The 20,416-nt window shown below is 48.7% G+C and overlaps 1 protein-coding gene across 3 annotated transcripts in view; it reads right to left on the minus strand.

The window, feature by feature from the left end:
- Window positions 1-808: 808 nt before the first annotated feature.
- The window catches only part of DZANK1 (double zinc ribbon and ankyrin repeat domains 1), a 74,623-nt gene continuing 55,015 nt past the window's right edge, over window positions 809-20,416 (minus strand). The window contains exons 13-20 of one of the 3 annotated variants that reach the window (XM_033839534.2): window positions 16,079-16,182; window positions 14,920-14,994; window positions 13,114-13,210; window positions 12,302-12,402; window positions 10,640-10,720; window positions 9,987-10,114; window positions 2,039-2,113; window positions 809-1,628 (exon numbers count right to left, since the gene is read on the minus strand). In XM_033839534.2, the coding sequence (XP_033695425.1) occupies window positions 1,505-1,628; window positions 2,039-2,113; window positions 9,987-10,114; window positions 10,640-10,720; window positions 12,302-12,402; window positions 13,114-13,210; window positions 14,920-14,994; window positions 16,079-16,182 (785 nt within the window). In that variant the 3' untranslated portion in view covers window positions 809-1,504. The remainder of the gene's footprint in view (window positions 1,629-2,038; window positions 2,114-9,986; window positions 10,115-10,639; window positions 10,721-12,301; window positions 12,403-13,113; window positions 13,211-14,919; window positions 14,995-16,078; window positions 16,183-20,416) is intronic. The other 2 variants (XM_033839527.2, XM_033839533.2) reach the window with 2 other exon arrangements.

The raw sequence follows: 20,416 nt of genomic DNA on the forward strand, positions 1-20,416 counted from the left end.
AGTTTCAGCGTGAGATGTCAGGCAGCTGGTGCTGGGAGGGCCTCTGGGTCCCGCCAAGAAGCGCAGAAAACCCAGGGAGCAATGTTTCCTGCGCTCAGGGTATGAAAGCTTCGCCCAAGAGCCCCGAGGGGATTGTGGTGGAACCTGCAGGTCCCTGGGGCCCTCCCTGCTCCCTGAGGTCTGGGGAAATGGCCTAGAACTGCACACCCTCTTCCCCCACTGTCGATTCCAGAGCCCGTGGGGTGCGAGCCACAGTGTCGGGTGCCCTAACCCACCTTCCCGGGGTGGTGGCCGCTGCATCCCTTCCATCTTCTGAATCCTGAACCTTGTGCAGTTTCTCTTGCAGCCAACCCTGAGCCCAACCTTAAAGGAAGAGAATTCTGGTAAGGTCGTCCTGGCTACACGAAGCAGACACTGTGCAAACCACCCAGACACCAAACCAGATGACTGTCCTTGGCGGGGCTCTCCGGACACTGGTTACCCTGGCAGCCGCTCCCTCCCCTTCTGCAGGCTGCCAGGCCAGGCATCTACCTGGGAAGCCAGGGTCGGCACCGCCCAACCCCACTGGGGCTTGGGTCCCACTCTGCACCTGTCCGCCTGCAGACAGTCACCCACCCGGGGGAAATAAAGTGTAGGCAGTGATGCCAGCAGAGTCTATTACTTATTGTCGTGAGTTAATTATTCTAAATTAACAAATATCCTGTTTACAAATGTTAACAGAAACAATTTAGGGACTCCTACTGCAGCATTAGCACCCAAAGATTGAAATGACGACCTGAAAAAAAGAAATGAGTCAAAATTACACATTCCTGCAATTGGTTTATTCGAAGCTTACGTGTCAACCAAAGAACAAGCCATAACAACAGGAATATTGATGAGTTTAGCTTAATAAGGAAAAATTCTACTAAGCTCAATCTTTATGCACTAATTTGGAACCACTTACTAGATATATTAAGCAAACGACATGCAGAACAGTACGTGGCTTCCCCCATTTGTCTTAGACAAGGGGACAGAATATATGTGTTACCTCTACTTATATTTTACGTGTTCTCTGTATGAACACATACACATACTACATACATTTGCTTATATAATCCTACACTACTTCTGGAAAGACACGACGGACACGGATGTCACTGGTGGCCTCTGTGGAGGGGACGTGGGTGGTCGTGGTGCAGGGACGAGAGGGAGACGTCACAACATTTTATACCTTTTGGCTTAGAACCGTGTGTAATGTTATCTACTGAGAAATAAAATTAAAGAGCAAATTCTAAGACAAGCAGCAATGCACCCCTGAGAGCATACACTACATTCATGTCTCCAGAGCATTTGGGGAAACACTCATGGGGTGTTGGGGGCTTATACTGTCACATAACTTTGAAAAGCTTATGAGTGCCTCTCGAGCTCAGTTTTCAAACCTCAAATACGCATTTCAGAAGGAAGAGAACAAAGCACAGCCAGAGCCGGATGGTTTCTTTAAAGGAAGCCTGCGGGGCCCTCAGGGCTAACGGTCATCCAGGCTGAGCTTAGCAGCAAAGAGCGAGATGACGGGGTCATCCCCAGTTTCCAGGGCCAGGTCATACGCCGTCTGCTCTCTCGCGTTCTTCTTCTGAACGCTTGCGTTGCATCTGCGAAGGAAATGGGGGTGAGCGGACGGACTCAGGTCTCCGAACCTTCCCTGCCTTGGAGGCCAGTCTGGGAGCTCCTGGCCCCCGTCCCAAACTTCCCCCAAGAGGCCACCGTGACCAGCCCTCAAGGGCAGCTCTACCCTGAGACCTGAGAGGCGCTGTGATCTCACACGTCCAGTGCCAATCCTGGCCGTGGGTTCCCATTGCATCAACGGCCCACAGCCAAGTGGGTTTAAGGGGGCAACGTTTTCATCGTGCTTTTAAAAGCCCTTAGTGCCCTGGGAGCCATGGGGGGATTGTGGCTCCATTACTGGGTCAGCTGTTCAGGAACCAGGACCCTCTGAAATCCTCACAGGCCAACAGGGGGATCACTGTGGCCATCAGTGTCCCTCGGAGGCCAAGGAACATACCCCAGTAAGGCAGCGATGCACTCCTTTCCTGCCAGGCCCAGCACAGCTGCTCCATGAAGAGCTGTATTTTGGAGTCTGTTTGGATGGGAAAAAATCCCTGGCTAAATCCTTGGTTCGCATCCTCGAGAAACTGGAGACGGAGCAGGTGATCAAAGGGGCCTTGGTTTCACCCATGACCTATTTAACTAACCCAGGAAAATCTCTTGACTCTGCCCTCTCTGCTCCTTTCCTTGGAGGATTTGGAGGGTAAGCTTTCATATCAGATAGAAAGTGAAAAGCTATACACATATTCATTTTTTAAAGTGAGAAACCCCACAAGGATATGGTTTGTAGTCAATTTAGCAAATGCTAATAAATACTATGTTAGTATATTTCCTCCAAGAGTTCATGGAACGCATTGGACACGGTCTCACCCTTGGCTTGACCCTTTGGGCACTGTCTGTATGACAATAACCTCTCAGGACTGTGGCTCCTATCCTTGTGTAGGGACAATGACCTTGGCTTCAGTGACTTTGGCTCGTGTGATATGAAAATAAACACCCATCTTAGAACCCAGAGGGCAGGCCCGAGAGGTCAGATAGCATATTTTGCGACCTGCCAGACTGTCTCTCCCTTGCCTGGTCAGCTCTGGCCCAGTGAGTGAGCAGCGGATGCTGCAGTGGAGGATGGGGTGCTACCTGCATTCTGGAGTTCATGAAAGGCTCCTGCCCAGAGGTGGCAGGAGTGATGGAGGCAGGAGTCGTGGCTGAAGACAGAGATGAGATGAGCATCTGGAGGTCTGCATTCTCCTGGCCCTGATCTTTCCCTCGACACCCCCACCCTGTCCCCTGCACCTGCAGATGTACCTGCTGCCATACATTTATCCCAATAGAGAAAAAGGATGGTGGCCTCTTTCCTGAAAGAGATAAACGGAGCCTCTGGCCACGTCCATGCCCAGAGGGAAGCTTTCCACTTGTCCCAGCCTGAGAGCAGCTTCATACACCCACAACCCACCCCACCCCCACCCCAGATGATAAGCTCCTGTCATACACACAGAATTCCCACTCATCTAGCCCATTCCGCATTCTCAAACATGGACGGATGACAAAGGGTCACACACATCTGAGAAAAATCTGCAGCATCAAAGAAAAATCAAATACAAATGTAAGAAATTAAAAATGACTGAAGACAATATCAGACAAAAACAGAAGGCTATGAAGAAGAAACAGTCAAAACAAAAAGGAGCTCTTAGAAAGTAAAAATATGACTGTTGAAAGAAAAAGTATTCAGCAGGAGGGTCAAGAAAATCTCTTAAAACAGAGAGAAAAAGGGAAATGAAAAATATGGGGGAAAAAATTAAAAAGACAGACAGAGGGGGTCAATTCGAGTGGTCCACCACCTAACTAATAGGAATTCTAGAAAGAGAGAATCGAAAAAAATGGAGGGGAGAAAATACCAAAGAGATAAAATTTCCCTGAGCTGAAGAAATACATGACTTTTCAGACTGAAAGGGCCAAGTGGATGAATGAACAACAGCACATCAAAAAAATACCCCTATGAAATTTCAGAACATCAGGAATACATGCTTCCAGAAGGAACAAACAGGTCAGAAATGAATAAGAACTTGCTGTAGCATTTTCATGGGCTATGCTGGGTGCTAGAACTCACGAGAGCAAGGCTTGATTATTTTGAACACAGAAATTAATATCAAGGTATTAGTAGTCAAGAGTGAAGAGAAAAGAAAGTCATTTTTGATATTCAAGGTCTCAAAAGTTTTTTTCTACATACCCTTTCTGAAGAAGTTACCTAAGGCCACACTCTAGCCTGACAAGGGTCAAAACCAAGAAAGAGGAAAATGTGAACAATAACTATAGGTGGATTCCAGTGAAAAGAAATCCCATGATGACCACTGTGCAGCAGGGCCAGAGGGCTGTCAGACAAAATCCGAGTAGGAAGTATACTCCAAGAGGAAAGTCTCTAAGAAAAAAAGCACTGAAAAAGTAAGAAACCAGGTAAGATTATGGATGTGGTGAAGGCATGTTCTTTTTCAAACCAGAAAAAAACAAAGGCAATCAGAAAGTCCAGGAAAATCAAAGTCACACACAAAAACACACAAGTTGTTCATGGTTTATGAAAGGAAATGAAATGTGACCTGATTTTGAATAATTTATGGTGTGTAAGGAGAATCTACTTGACATTTCTGGTAAGAAAATTTTACTTTGAGTGGCCTAAGTGTTGTTTTCTTGAACCTACAAACAAGAAAATATAATCAGAGTATACCAATGAACAATATTTATGTAGCTATTATAATGCAATTGCCCTTCATGCTTTTTAACTATTGCAATCAACCTATGGATGAAGAATAGATGTCTTCATTGTGTTAACACAAGTAAATATAGCTGTGATTAGTGTTGTAAAAAGTAAGCATATACTAATAGAAGTTGTGAGATGGAAGGGGAAGGAAAGGTAGAGGTTAAGGTAGAGAGCACTAATATACATTTATAAGCACTTACATCCAGGTGAATCAAGAGACACCACTGACATCATTGAAAGATGACGATTGAAATACAGGAGTTTAGGCATGTCATTTATATTTTAACCGTAATTAATAAAGAACAAAAACCGGAACAGAATGATCAAAACATGAAGGTCCGGTCAGCAAGCAAAGTCATCCCCTATGACAGCAAGAATCAGCAGCTACTGTCTAAGCTAAATCACGAGTGGTCGGTTTAAGTGCATTGTTCAGTGACAGAGATATAGGTGACTCTCGGGAGAACTTTAAGACATTTACATGTAGTTGTCCTTGGAGACGAGGACTGGGGGTGAAGAGGTGAGGGCGGCAGAGGACCGCCAGGCCCTTCCACAGAATTTGATTTTTCAATCATGTCCACGTCTTACTTCGATACAATTAAAAAGTGATTTGGTGCGTATGAATAGTTTCAATAAACATACACAAGTTAAGAAATCTTTCTGGCAGACTAGCCATAAATAAGGCGACGTCAGTACGACTAGGCCAGAAATGAATAATGAAACTGGTGACTAAACCTCCCCATACTGCTCTGTACCTAAATCAAGTCTGTCCCAGACTAATTCTGGGAGTCTCTGGTCCTGGGGGATGGGGGTGGGGGCCTTTCCTGACCACACCACACTCGATTCTCTTACCTGGCTTTATTTTCTTTGTAGCACTTATCATGCTCTGAAATTACTCATTCATTTGTTTACTTGTTTATTGCCTGTCTCCTCCACTAAACTGCAAGCCCCATGAGGGAAGGGAAGTGATGTCTTCATCACTGCTGTATCTCTGTCACCTAGAATGCTGACCAGCACACAGTAGGTGCTCACAAACCACTAGTAAAATGAACACATCAATGAAAAGAATGAATAGACAAACAAATTTAGGGAAGGAGTATTGCCTCCAAGATTGAAACCCATGTGAATTGCAGGAAAACATAACTAAGAACTCTGCATCCACCTGTGGGAGGGTAATCCTCTGCCTGATTCGGGCTCCAGAACTGACCAGGTAATGAGAAGGCTTTCCACTTTCCAAAGTAAATGAGAAACTTAGCACTTTCACCGGTTTTGTGTTGCAGCAGAACTCTAAGTGTCCAAACACCCTAATGGTCTTAGACCTTGTCTAAGTTTAGATCTTATCATTCATGTAATTTCAGCTAACTTATTTGGCCAAGGCTCCTGGTGCCAACTAAATCTGAGTGGAATGATTGGTTAGTTTCTCCTCCTATTTCTCCAGAGGCAGTAAGTGAAAGCGGCAAGGCCACGTGCCTTATGACAGAATTTCCATGACTTTCCAAAGATCTGCCTTTGGTTTGATACAAACAGTTCCTGCAAGCAACTAAGATTTGGGGATCACCCTTCACATTGTTGTTGTGGGTGGTGACATTATTGTTATTAGTTTGATCAGATCAACATAACTGAGTGGTCAGGCACGGGGGACAGTCCTGTGTCCAACAGCACTGTGAGGTCACTCCTTACCACGGACCATGCTGGGATGATGCTTAACGTCTCAGTGTAAGAACGGTTTCTGGACCCTCGCTACTCAGACTGTGGCACCTGGACCACTGGCATCTCCTGAGAGCTTGCTAGAGAGGCTGGATCTCAGGCCTGGCCCCACCCAGACCTACCAAATGTGCATTTTCACAAGATCCCTGGCTGATTTACATACACATTAAAGTATGAGAAGCATTTATCAAGTTCATCTTCTTAGTTTGGTGCATTAAAAAAATACACATGCCCTTTCCTTAATGTGAAAACTTGGACTTGGGAAGGCTTGGTGACATCTGTTAACAGAAATAGAACTTAGAACTTAAATCCAGTTGTAACACCTTTCACCCAGGGCTTCTGTTATTTAAACCCCACGTGGCTCTTCTCCCAGAGCCAACTCACCCATCCCCATATCCTGTGTCAATCATCGCGCAGTGGACACTTTCCACTCAAATCCTGATAATCCTCTTTTTTCATAATCGCAGCTTCACCATTAAAGTCCACGCATCAGGCTCCGGGCACTACAAACGATCTCATTTCATCCTCCACTAACTCTATGACCCGAGTCCGATTATCCCCATTTTACAGATGAGAAGACCTAGCAAGAGGAATGTGTTCATTTTCTCCACATTTTGCTCTCTCCTGCCTCCAAACTGTCCCCTGTCACCACAGAAGACTCCACTCTCCCCTCCTTTAGCACAATTCCCAGTGGTCACATTCAAAGTGTACATTTCCCACGAGGTCTTTCAGATGACCTCTCCTGGGCTCTAAGTCACTTGAATTATTTGTTCATCTACTCAGCACATGTGTGAGTGCCAGCCTGGTGCCCCCAGATGTGCCAGGGCCACCTGGTCACCTGTGACACAGTGCTTGTTCCTCTCTCGGGGAGCTCAGAGGACCTGGCTGTAAATTCAGGGTGGAGGGGTACACAGTGTGCTACGGGGGTCTGACCACGGAGGTCTCAGTCACACCAGACACCAATCTCCTCCTCAGCTTTCATCTTTCCTGCCTCCCCAGTGGCATAAATAAGGCTTCACTGTCACTTCACCCCCTCAAGCTCCTGGGGCTTCATCACGCATTTACCATTTGAACTCAGATATATTCACAGGGTTGCGGCATCTCCTAGGTGGACTCAAGACCTTCTGTCTTCACAACTCTCCCCAGGCTGGGAGCAGAGTGCAGTGTTCTATTTACTCAATAATGGGGCTGGGGGCGGGGATCTCTGATGGCTAGATTTTCTGGGTTGGTGGTTTCCTGCGTAACCACAGTTTGGTTTTGGAAGATGATGAATCATGACTCTGCCAACTCTTAGCTGTGTACCTAGCTCCCCAAACAAGTTAACTGCAACACGGCGAGGGCACGAGACGGAGCGCGTCCTGCCATCAGAACCCCATGCTGTGAGTCTCCTCCTCCGAGGAGCTTGTCATTGTCACGGCAGACATTCCAGAACGCGGTTGGCACAGCAAGTACACTGTGGTGCTCTGTGAATTTGTATCATAAAGACACTTTTCTACTAATGCACAAGCAACTCAGACTGTTTACTCCAATCTAAGTATCACGGTGAATTAAGGTACACTCTCTCTTTGTAAATCCTGAATTACCTAGAATAAAACTCCACAGGTGAACCTCTAAGTAAATTGATGGCTGCATTTTCCTCACTTGCCTGCTGGGGTAGAGCTCAGAGGCTCGATATTTGAAACTGCCAGTGAAGAAGGGCAGCTACTGTCCAAAAGCAAACAGCATCTCTCTGTGTCCCTCTCCTCACAAGACTTTTTGAATCCGTGTTTCTGAAGTCTGCTGGTAAGAGGTGTCAGCTTTGGTGGAAGATGTGTATTTCTCCTCAGCCATCCCCTTTCTGCTGAGTATGAGTTTATTCTGGTAAGAAAGACACAAACATGGGAACCAGAAACCCTAGGGAAGGGCTTTCTGCTACCGGCCAAGCTGCTGGACAGAAGTTACCTGTATGGAGACCACCTGGGCTGCCTCTCACCATTAGCTAAACAGGCTCAGGGTGAGAAGAGAATGTTAATCCTTGTTTGCAAAGGACAAGTCACGGAGCCTCTTTTACAGGAAAGTCAGATCGCCAGATGGCTTGTGCCTGAAGAGCTGTAGACAGTGGAGCCTTGAGGTCATGTTCCTGGGTCTACAGAGGTCCAGCTGTGGGGCAGAGGCCGGGTGGACCCAGGCCCAAACACTGTGAACTAACAAATATAAGCCACACTCAGCAGAATCGGTTCTCAGTGGAAACACCTGCTTTCTGAACCCGCCCCTCCCTGACCCCACGTGAGCTGTGTTCTGCTAACAGTAACCATGACAATGCAGGGGGAGCGACAAAGGGCTATTACACACCATTCAGCTAGACCATATAACCACGGCGTTAGACTTAGCAGAAACGCAAGGAGATCACATGTGGATAGATGTCAGTTTACAGAATGGTAATGAAGCAACAATGGGAACTGAGGAACACCAAAAAGAGACAGGTTGCCTGTTCCACGTCCAGAGTTAGGTTCATCCTGTTAGCCGGACTCTTCATAAAGCCAGGACTCATCACACTCAAGCAACAACTCAAAATGTACTCAAGCGATTTTTGTATCAACCACAAACATTATATGTAAATGCTATAAAAAAATCCTTATCTGAATTATCCAAACATAAAGTATACCTTCACACAAAACAAGGTGTCATTATTCCTACTGATAATGATAAGTGTGGGAATGTAAATGACGAAGCTGACAAGGTATGACGCCTGTGAACCCCAAGAGAACTTGAGAAAGTAAATTCCAGCCATCGAGTGTGTACACCCACAGGCCAAACACTCTGCTATAAAATTAAACTACTGATAAAAAGGAGGTCGTGTCTACTGACACAGGAGTCCTACTGGGCAGAAACTTTAAAAACCGCACATAGAAAAATTAAGAGAGAGATATTTTGAATAAAAACGCTAGAGGAAATTTTGAAACAGAGGAGAACAGAAGCAAAGCTATTTAACTTTTGTCCCCTGTGCTCCTTGCCATCCTCGGCAGCACGACTCACAGACCGGGGCCCCCAGCTGCCTCAGTAACAGTGCGGGCGGCAGAGTGGTTGACCTGCGATTCCCCCAGATGACTTCCAGTTCAACAGCTTGGTCAGCGGGATGTAAGCAGTTAACAGCGAGGACGTGGACTCAAAACACTGTCCACCCCAGGTCCCCAGAGTAATTTGCAAGAGAACAGTGGACTCACAAGGCCGGGTGGGGTCAAGGGTGGGAAAGGGACAAAACCATCCCACGTGGCTGGGGATCTCGTCACCCCGCTTCCCAGCTGTGGAAACAGGAGACGAAGCGGTGAACCCACATGCACCGCCTCTCCCCGAGGCTGTTCGCATCCACGGACGACCGGATAAGGTTTTCTTTAGGCAGTAACTTCACGGGTACATTTCCCATCACGATGAAAATCATGATGAAAACACTGCTTAACACCCAACGGCTAAGGATTTGCAGGCCCACAAATATAAATGAGTTAACAAAATGGATCATCATTTATCAAAGCTACTGAAAGTTAGACAACCCAGCAGTCCGTTTAAAAACCTTTGTTTTGAGCTTCCCTGGTGGTGCAGTGGTTGAGAGTCTGCCTGCCGATGCAGGTGACATGGGTTCGTGCCCCGGTCCAGGAGGATCCCACATGCCGCGGAGCGGCTGGGCCCGTGAGCCATGGCCGCTGAGCCTGCGCGTCCAGAGCCTGTGCTCCGCAACGGGAGAGGCCACAGCAGTGAGAGGGCTGCGTACCGCAAACAAAAACAAAACATCTTTGTTTTACCCAGATTTGGAAAACAGAAGCAGTTAAGTCTCCCATTAAGGCCAGAACGGGTTGAAATGGTTCCTACGTGGTTCAGGTTGAACAGGGCCTGCAAACTGCCTGCTCGAAGGAGCCCCCCCAAGTAGCAGCTGGCTGCGACCTCACCCCCAACTCGCCCTTCCTCGCGTTTCACCTACGGGCCCCACTGCTGGTCCACGTCCGCTCCCCTCTGCACGAGAACCGGGATCCCTTCATGGTGCTTGCTCGTGACCGCCGGGCTCAGAACGGGCTGGTCTTCGCTGTCACCGCAGTTGGGATCTGCTCCCTGCCGCGTGTAGAAAAGGACAAACTTGCACAAGGCCTAAGCTCAACGGCACCCGCTCGCCATCCTAGTCAGTATAACAAACCCTTGATGGAACTAAACTGCTTTAACTCAAAAGAGGCAGGAACCCCAAGACCCAACCTACAAAGACAGAGCTGCCAAGTCATGTGCACGATAAAACTTGTGTTTCTGCTCCCCCAGCGGGAGGCCAGCCACCTGGATGGACAACCTTGCTTCTTTAGGAAACATCATGGTCACACTGGGTCACAGACCAGGGATTCTGTCCACCTTCCTGCACTTTATTTGGGCTCCTGTGCACTTTTCTGCCTATTTTCTTTGCTCTAAAAATTAGCAACAGGTAACAATTAACGTAAAGTTTTTGACTAGCCGTTTAGCCCACTTCCAGACGGTTTTAAGTTAAGCGGCACTGTGATTATCACAATATCGAACAAAACTTCCATCTGAAAGAGACGGGGTGGCAGGCCTGGCTGAGCGCCTCAGGGAGGCGTGTTCTTGGGCTGCACTTACTTCATCGCGTAGCTGCTCCACCACAGACACTCTTCCTTCCCCTGCTGGTCCGACTTCCTTCAGCAGAAGCCTGTTTTCAGGCTGCAGGATCACAGAAGGTGGTCGTTTGCACGGCCGCAAAATCTTTTTACTGTCATGCCCCACTTGTCCAGGCTCAACCCTCAGGGCAAATGTTTCCTCTCCAGGGTAAGTTCTGAGTCCCAGGGACAGGTGAGTGTGAGCACGAGCGTGTATGTGTGTGTGTGATGTGTGTGTGGGGTGTGTGTGTATGTGTATGTGGTCTTCAATGGCCAGCAGCATAGATAAACACATCTAATGTAAATCTAGCCAGTCTCTGAAGCCTTGCCTGGGGGAAGGACACCACACTGACATTTTTTCATGTTATTAAGGGCAGGGATGCAATGAGAAACCTCGTAAAACCCCAGAAACCACACACCAGTTTTATTATGAATATTTCGAGGAAAAGCAACCAGGTGAATCCTAAAGTTTACGCTGCATGCTTTACAAGGTGTTCGAAATCAGCCCGAGTGTGACCACCTGCCTGCGGAGAACCGCGCCTCCCTCCCCCCACCCCACCCCCCGACCAGGCTGGGTGCCCGTGTGCCTGCCGGGAGGCCCCAGGGCCCCACGTGACTGAAGTGGTGGGGCTGGAGGGGGGAACTGACCCTGTGTCCACCTCCAGCCCGCTGCCACAGCCGAAGACGGCTGACCGGCGGTCAAGGTCGTGGGTGAGCAAGGGCACCCACTGTCTCTCCAAAGCTCCCGTTAAAACTATTCATGGTCCATAATTGTGAAGAACAAAACTCTAACAGCTGAGGGAAACCGGGAAAGGGTACCATGCATGGATCAGAAATGAAGAATCCCAAAGATTGAAAGCAGATGGAATCAGACTGACAGGGAAATCAAAGCCAAGAGGAAACCCAGCTGCAGACCCCAGACATGTGAGTGTGTTCTCTCCAGGGAGCCCAGCAGGAGGGCGGGCGTTGGGTGTGGCTGAATCCACAGCGTGTTATTAAAGGGTTTTACCATGAATCACAGGGATGGCTGGCATCCTCTCCGCTCTCCCTGCTTAAACCCTGATACTATTTTCCATACAGTTCACAATTGGCCTAACAGAGGCTTCTCCTGGGAGCACTGGGCCTGGGAAGGGCGAAGGGCAGAGCCCAGACGTGGCACGGGTTTGGAGAGCCAGGAAGGAGTGGAAACCGCCACGGCACTCCCACTACCGCGCTCATCAGCAGAGGAAAGGCCTTCCCATGCTGGCAACTTCGAGGACCCTCCTCCACCCACAGAGACCTCAGGCCCACAGACCCAGCTGGGCACCTGTGCTAATCAAACTAGCCCTTCGTTTATCAACATGACCTAGCAACCAAGGATCATCACATGTTTGAGACAAACCAAAAGCAAGAAAGAGAAAGATGAGCAGATAGAACTGACCCCAGAGGAAACAGGTGATTCAGGAGACTGAGGAGAACTTTAAAATAATTCCAGTGAATAATCTTGAGAGATTTTAAAGGTTTTGCCTCCATAAAGTAAAAACACACTGCTATAAAAAAGGGGACAGAAAATGAAAAAGTATTCTTCCATTTAAACAATCTCAAAATAAAACATTAGATGCACAGGCTGAAGAAGACAGCTCTAAGGATCAAGGAGAACACATACCGTAAGCTGCTGCTGCTTCTCTTGAAACGTTTTGGTCTTGAAATTCTTGGTCTTTGTGACCTTCTCCGTGGTGTCTGGGGTGCTCTGGCTGTAGTCACTCACTGTAATGACAGGAGTTGAGGACCAAAGTGAAGCCCCCCGCCACTCCCATCATGTAAAGAGCCACTCTCCTGCCATGCCCCCCTCAAGAGGTCAGAAGGAGGAAAAGGCTTTTATAGAAATTTCTATTTGATGAAACCTGGCCCGAAGGACTCCTGGGGCTGTCCTTCTTGGTCCAGAACCAGAGGATGGGAGGAGGGAGGGGAATAAAAGGGGCTACTGTTCTCAGGCCCCAAAGAGCACCCCCTGCCCCAATTTATCTCCCCAGTTCCTGTGAAAGACTGCAAAGGTCTCAGGCCTGACTTTGGGGTGGCCAGAGGAATAACATGGGTGGAACGTGAAAGTAAGGGCCGGCAAATCTTAAGCAGTTCTCTCCATCCTCGCCAAGTCCCTGTGTTGTTTTTGGTCAACAGTTCTTTAGGTTTCTCTTTTTTAATTATTATTTTTTCTTCCAGGTTTACTGAGATGTAACTGACATACAGCAGCACTGTATGAGTTTTAGGGGCACAGCAGAATGATTCGACTTACATACACCATGAAATGATGACCGCAAGAAGTTTAGTGAACATCGTCATCTCATATAGAAACAAAATGAAATAAATAGAAAAAAAAATTTTTCCTCGTGATGAGAACGTGTAGGATTTACTTTCCTGTAACGACATCCATATAGAACTGGTCAACTGCTTTAAAGTCCCCGGAAGGGGACAACTCACCCAGGTTGGACCTGCTGCCGAAAAGCCCGTTCCCTCCCTCGGTGACACTGCTCAGAAAGTGGTCGCTGAACTTCACCGCCTTGTTCAGGTAAAGGTTCTGGCCAATGAAAACATTCCAGCACCATGAAAGATGAGGCTGCCACGTCCCAGCAGAATGGTCTCCCTGCTCACCTGCTCCTCTTTCTGTTAACAACAGCCCTGTCTACCCAGACAGTCAAGGCTGCAGCGTGACCATGCTTCCAGACACCTCCCTCACCTCACCGTGATGTTTTGACCATTCTGTCTCTTACGCAACTCCTCATTCTGGCCCCTCTTCTCACAGCGAGATCATTGCAACAGCCTCCAACCTGCCAGCCCACCTTCCCTGTGGCTGCCCCAGCCCCTTTATACAATGAGTGTATACGCAACTGTGTCCCTCTGTGCTTACAACCCTTCCATGTCTTGGGATTAGGGTGGCCTGACGGGGAGGCTCAGGCTGCAGAGTCTGTATCCTGGTTTGGTCACTTAGTAGCTTAGGGGCCTTGGAAGAAGCAAGCTGCTTAACTTCTCTGAGCCTCAGTTTCCTCACCCGTAAAGCGGAAATATTATGACCAGCCTCAAAGAGATGTTGTCAAAGCAAAATGAGGTTACATGGATGTCTATAAAATGAGGATGGGTGATACACAGGCCAGACCCAGGATTCTGCATCCACCTGGACCGGTTCCACAGCGTGGCACCCTGCTCCTGCCATCGGGAGCCACCTGCTACTTCCTGAGCACAGAACACGCAGGCTAAGAAAAAACACCCACAGAACCTGGGACACATCCCCGACTTCTACGCGACGGACAGCATATTGCAGGTGCTCTTGTGTCTGTCCAGTTCCCCTTAACCAGTCAGGTACCATCCCAGCTGCCACGTTGGCTGCTAACAGCTCACAGCTGACCCCCGTCTCCAGCTGCCCTCAGTAGGTGGGTGCTGACCTGCCCTAGCGGTTATGCCCCTCCCCCCAGCCTCAAGTGGGGACAACTGTGTGGTGTGACTTGCCGTGTTCTGCATCCCTCAGTCCCATTCTCCTGAAGCACCTCCTCGCCCAAGCTCTGCTGCAGCCACACAACCGAAAACACAGCATTTAGTGCTTTCCTTGGTTACAAAGCACATTCACGTGTATCTTCCCACCGGACACTCCCAGCCTCCCTGTGGGTCAGGCAGGGCCCAGCTATCTGTCCCAGTTTTAGAGACATCGTTAGCACCCTGCCAGGTCACGGCCAGGCCCGAGTTCCCCTCCTTTTCCTTGCCTTCTTCACTCTCTTCTCAATCCATTAATTATCCTTTTGTATGTTGTGACTTCTTGTCCAATGAAACTAAAGCTGCCTGTATCAGTTAATGTTTGTCACACACTTATGGGCTCCATGGCAATGTTCCAGTTACCAAATGAGAGGGAAGATCCAGGGAGACATGGCCACAAAGTACGGCTTATTTTTATAGGCAAATAGGTCAAAGTACATATCAGCAAACATTTCTGTCAGTCTTTCGCCTATACTCAGACTTCAGTGGGTATAAATAAACCTGAGAACTACAGGACCAATAGGGTGGGTGATAATTCCTTTCTGTTCTTATGACATCTTTATGTGCCTGAAAGCTGGCTTCTCTGAGGTTTAGCTCAGTTATTTATCTAATTCTATGAAATTGCTGGCCTCCAGTTAAGTTTCATAATATTCTAAACTCTTCCTTTCTATGAATTATGCAGAAGCATTTCAATAAATCATAAGCTACCATTCACTAGGTCAGTCAATTTTGAAATAAATAACTTCCGGCGGTTTTACTCACCTTGTTTGAGACTTGAATATAATTCAGCCTGATGCTAACTTCATAGCCATCCTCATGGACGGTAGCAGAGATGAGCTTGTAAAAAAGTATTAGAGAGAATTCACAACCATGAGTGTGGGACTCAAAGCCCGGAGCCACAGCCAAGAAATTCTGAGATGCTAAGCTGTACATTTAATCAAACATTTAATTAACACAAAGGAAGGCAGGAAAAGAGAAACAAAAACTAGATGAAATAGGACACAAATGGCAAAATGGCAGACACAAATCCAGCCTTCTCTATAATTCCATTAATTATAAATGAACTAAATACTCCAATCAAAGAGCAGAGATTGCCAGATTGGTTAAGAAAGCAAGACCCAAATCGATACTCTCTATAAGAGACACACTTCAATGAAGCCAGATGGCTGCAAGTCATCACCTGGCAAAAAGTAACCTGGGAGGGCCAGGCCTTGGCAATCAAGGGCCAAGTATTCAGATGAGCAGCTGCCTCTGTAAATAGTGGGAGGAATTTAGATCAATGGGGCTCAGCAAATGCTTTAAGGATCAGATAGTAAATATTTAGGTTTTGTGGGCCATATGGTCCTTGCCATTGCAGTGCAAAAGCAGCTACAGACAATAAGTAAATGAATGAGTGTAGCTGTGACCCAATAAAACTTGATTTACAAAACTGGTGGCAGGCCAGATTTGCCCCACAGGCCACAGTTTTGAGACCCCTAGATTAGGCCAAGGAATTAATAAACCACCAAAATAGATTATCAAAGGAAACTGAGCACTACTTGACAATGACACAGTTCCAGTGTTGGCCTAACTTGGTGGCAGAGGAGGGGATGGGCTAACTTTGAAAGGTTCTTTTAGTCTCATGACAGAGGAAAAGGTCTTCTCACAGATGTGTGTCTTTATAACAGCAGTATCCCTGGGGTCTGACAGACCTGCTTCAAATCCTGAATCCCCTGAGACCCAGAGTGTAGTCTTGGGCAGGTCACCAAATCTCTCTGAGCCAGTTTTCCTGGATGTCAAATAAGGCAAGGAGGCATGGAAGGTGGGGCAGGAAAAAGAGAAAGGGCAAGTAAAGTGCAATTTCAGGACAGTCCGTGTGAGCAACCTCAGCCTGATCCCATGTTATGCTCCAGAGAGGAAGTCCTGCTCAGAGGCCACCCACCTTTCCCATCCTGGGCTCTGCAATCAGGGCCCGGAATTCAGGGTTGTTCTGAGCGTAAGACCTGAGGTGAGCGGAGATATGGTCCACCTGTTTTCTCCAGTATCCTAAAGAAGGAGAGAAACCCAAACACACGGATGATTCTTCTGGGGTGAAGGAGGAAAAGTGTCAGCATGCAACATGCATTTTCAGAGAGCTCATTTCTCTTTGCCAAACTCTGTGATGGTTTTTGCTTTCTGAACCTCGACTGTGCACTAGAATAAGTTCCATGAATATTATAGAATTCCAAAGGAACGTATTTTGATTGCCATATCTGGGGTCTTTTTCTTTTATTCATTTAAAATTAACCATATTGAGAAACAACTTACTAATAAAGTGCCCCTATTTTAAAGGTAAGTGCCCCTATTTTGAGTTTTGGAAAGGTATACATCCCATCGATATGGAGAACATTCCCATCACTCCGGAAAGCTTCCTGTGCCCCTTTCAGTCTGCACAGGGTTTAAAATAATTCGAATTTATTGCCACCATTTAAGGCTTGAGAGATTTCACATGAGTCTGGTTTCTCGTGCACAGGTGGGCGATACAGTAGCACTGGGCCTGCCCTTCTGCTGGGCCTGGCTGCCTGGGGCCGAGGGGTGGCTGCCCGCTTTGGACGGGGCAGGGCGCTCCAGCCGGCCACAGCCCTTGCAGGCCTGGCTGCCTGCCTTTACTTCCTGGCTCTGCTCTGTGGCCACTTGAGTATGAAAGCCTGCGTCGGATCCCACCTCATCACTTTACCAGTGAGGACACTAAAGCTGAGAGCAATTGGGTGGCTTTTGCAAGGTCATTCAGACATCTAAATCTTACTCAGCCTTACTTTCCTTACCTATAAAATGGGACTAATACCTCTTACCTCATACGTTATTGTGACACCAAATAAGAGAACCTCAGTGTCTTAGTTTGGGTACCCCTGACAGCAGAGCCTGAGACGAATATTTAGTACAGGTAGTTCCTTTTGAAGGTGACCCTGGGAAGCACGAATGATGGAGCAGAAACAGCAGGACAAGGCAGGAAGGGAAGTCAATTAAGAATCTGTTAAAAGCTGGTCAACGCCGTGGGCAGTGGGGCTCCGTCCTGCTGGGACCTAAGAGGAACCAGGCAGAACACACCCCAGGTCTGTGCACCGGACAGAAGGACCGAGGCATTCACTCTCCGCCCCCGGCCCCGTGTGTGAGCTCCAGCACTTCTGAACTGCACCCGCCTGTGGACCGGCAGTCTTCTACTGCTCTGAGGCAGCAAAGCAAAGAGATGCCGTGGCACGTTTGACGAGGGACGCGAGCAAAGATGCGCAGAACCAGCCACCACACTGTGCTGGAATCAGGAGGGCAGAGGGGTCTGGGCATCACGAGAGTCGGCTGCCAGTAGCTGACATAACCCCAGAGGGAGCACCGAGCCCAGGACAGGGTTTGGCACAATGTAGGCACATTCACCCCACAGTCACTGAGCACCTCCTGTGTGCCATGCACTGTCTGAGGGCTGGGGATACAGCAGTGAACAAAGTTCTTGCCCTTGAGGAGTTCACAGGTGGACCCAGAGAAAATACAGGTAAATAAATAAATACGCAGGCAGGAGTATGCTAAACACGAAGATCTGACTGAGAATCTACAACAGACGTACAATTCCAAGATCAAATGTCAACTCTCAAAAAAGCCTACAGGGAGGGCTTTATGGAAAGGCTGGGAGGGGTGAGGGGGTCTTTTGGAAAAGGTCCTGGCAAGACCGTAAGTCCTCTTTTGGGGGGGTGAGGTCTGCTCCCTCCCAGCTCGGGATGAAAGAGGGGGTTCCAGGGGCTGCCTTCTGCTATAGGGAACTGAGGTCCCATATCTATTTTCTGTTGGTGCCAAGCAAAGCACCCCAGAACTTGGTGGTTTAAAACGTCAACCACCTGAGGCCTCACACTTCTGTGGGTCCAGAGTGTGGTCAGCGCCCAGCAGGGACGGCTCATCTCTGCCCCACATGGTATCAGCCGAGCCATCAGCTGAGGCTGGGGGTCCGAGATGGTCTCATCCCTGTAGCTGAGGCCTCGGCTAAGATGGCACAGAGCTGGGGGTCGCCTGGCCTCTCTTCCCGTGACTGCCGCCTGCACCCGCTCAAACGTCAGCAGTCTTTGTGGTGGCTGTTGGCTGGGCCCTGAGGCATCTGTCCTCATTCAGTGATCTGTCCTGACCTTTTTACACGGCACTCACTTCCTGGGGAGTAAATGCAAGCTCCCAGCCCTCCTAGGTCCAGGCCCGGAACTGTCGTAGTGTCTCTTCTGCCACTTCTGCTGATCAAAGCAACTCGCAAGGCCAGTCTAGATTCCAAAGGAAGGGAAACAGCATACAGGGGTGGGAGAGGTCATTCTGGTCATCTCTGCAGACGATCGACCAGGACACTCATGCCTGGAAGACAGTAGACTGGGTCCTGACTCCCAGTTGGGAAATCCATGAGGCAAGAGAAGAGCTGGGAATGACTGACTCCCAGCTCTGCAGCCCAGGGAACTCAGGGGACCTCATCCCCGTGGAACCATAAAATAAACAAACATTTAAAGTGTCTGGGGCTTCCCTGGTGGCCCAGTGGTTGAGGGTCCGCCTGCCGATGCAGGGGACGTGGGTTTGTGCCCCGGTCCGGGAAGATCCCACATGCCGCGGAGCAGCTGGGCCCATGAGCCATGGCCGCTGGGCCTGCGCGTCCGGAGCCTGTGCTCCACAACGGGAGAGACCACAACAGTGAGAGGCCCGTGTACAGCAAAAAATAAAAATAAAAAAAAAGGGTCTGGAAATGGTTCTAGGGACATAGAGCAAATACAGAAACATCTGAAGAAGAAACTGTGCTAAAACTCAGAACAGCAAGAGTCTGTGGTGTTTGAACCATGACCCACCCCCTCCTCACCTCTCTCAGCTGAGCACGATGAAAACTTCACTCCACATGGTTCAACCATAAACACACAGCTCCCTCTCCTCCCAGCTCCCAGCTCCCAGCTGGAGAGCCACGGAATCTTCCCAGAAGAAGCAGGATTTCAGTGTTTCTCATCCCGCCCCCAATTACCTGCTGCAGAGACCAAATTCTGGGCAAGTGCAGTCAGGAGTGGGGGCCCCCCCTCCTCTGTCCAGCCACCATTTATGGGATGGACGCTCCCCTTTGGGTCTGGTACACTGAGAATACTGCGGTCCAGGTCATCCTTGTACTGGCTTATTTGTAAAGCAGAGGTCTCATAGAAGAAGAGGCAAGTCAAGAAGACCAGAGGTGACAGCTGCACCTCCTTCACTGAGTGCCCAGCCGCTGAAAAGAAACACACCATTGTCCCCACCCCCCTGATCCAGAGCATTGGCTCAGATATTTTGCACAAGGGAAGATAAGACAGAGAGCTCCGAATCTCCACAGGAACCCACTCCTTTGGCAAGAGTGTGAGGAAGTTCAGGCCTAAGGATAACAATGAATGGTGTGGTAAAAAGCAAGTAAAAGAAGCCTAGAGATAGCAGTTAACCCATGGGCTGGCCAGTTTACCAAAGAGAACCACAGGAGTAAACAGCTAAGAAGAGCTCTCCTGAAGTCCGAAAAATATCTCAAACACTGATCTCAAAAACTATCCCTATAGAGAATCTCAAATTTAATTGGATTAGGGAGCCGACAGCAGCCGCGCGGCGGGCCCAGACCCACGCGGCCGAAGCTCCTGCAAACTTGGGCGCGCGCTCGCGCCACTGCGCCGGCGGCCCGAGCGATGAAGATGGTGGCGCCCTAGACGCGGTTCTACTCCAACAGCTGCTGCCTGTGCTGCCATGTCCACACCGGCACCATCCTGCTCGGCGTCTGGTACCTGATCATCAATGCCGTGGCCCTGCTGATTCTATTGAGCGCCCGCCCTGGCTGATCCAGATCAGTATCGCTTTTCAAGTTCTGAAGTCGGAGGTGACTTGGAGCTCATGGATGATGCCAACATGTGCATCGCTATCGCCATTTCTCTTCTCGTGATCCTGATCTGTGCAAGGCTACTTCTGTTTATCAGCATCATCTTGACTTTTAAGGGTTACTTGATTAGCTGTGTTTGGAACTGCCACCGATACATCAATGGCAGGAACTCCTCCGCTGTCCTGGTTTATGTTACCAGCAATGACACTACGGTGCTGTTACCCCCGTACGATGATGCCGCTGTGAATGGCGCCGCCAAGGAGCCGCCACCACCTTATGTGTCTGCCTAAGCCTGGAAGTGTGGCATAGCTGGGAGCGATGGCTTGACTTTCATACATCAGAGCAATAGTTCTTTAATTTTACTTCTGAGATGAGCTCTCTGTGCCGATTTGTTGCTGAAAGGCTACAATTTAA

This window comes from Tursiops truncatus, chromosome 15, assembly GCF_011762595.2.
Source record: "Tursiops truncatus isolate mTurTru1 chromosome 15, mTurTru1.mat.Y, whole genome shotgun sequence".
Taxonomy (NCBI): domain Eukaryota; kingdom Metazoa; phylum Chordata; class Mammalia; order Artiodactyla; family Delphinidae; genus Tursiops; species Tursiops truncatus.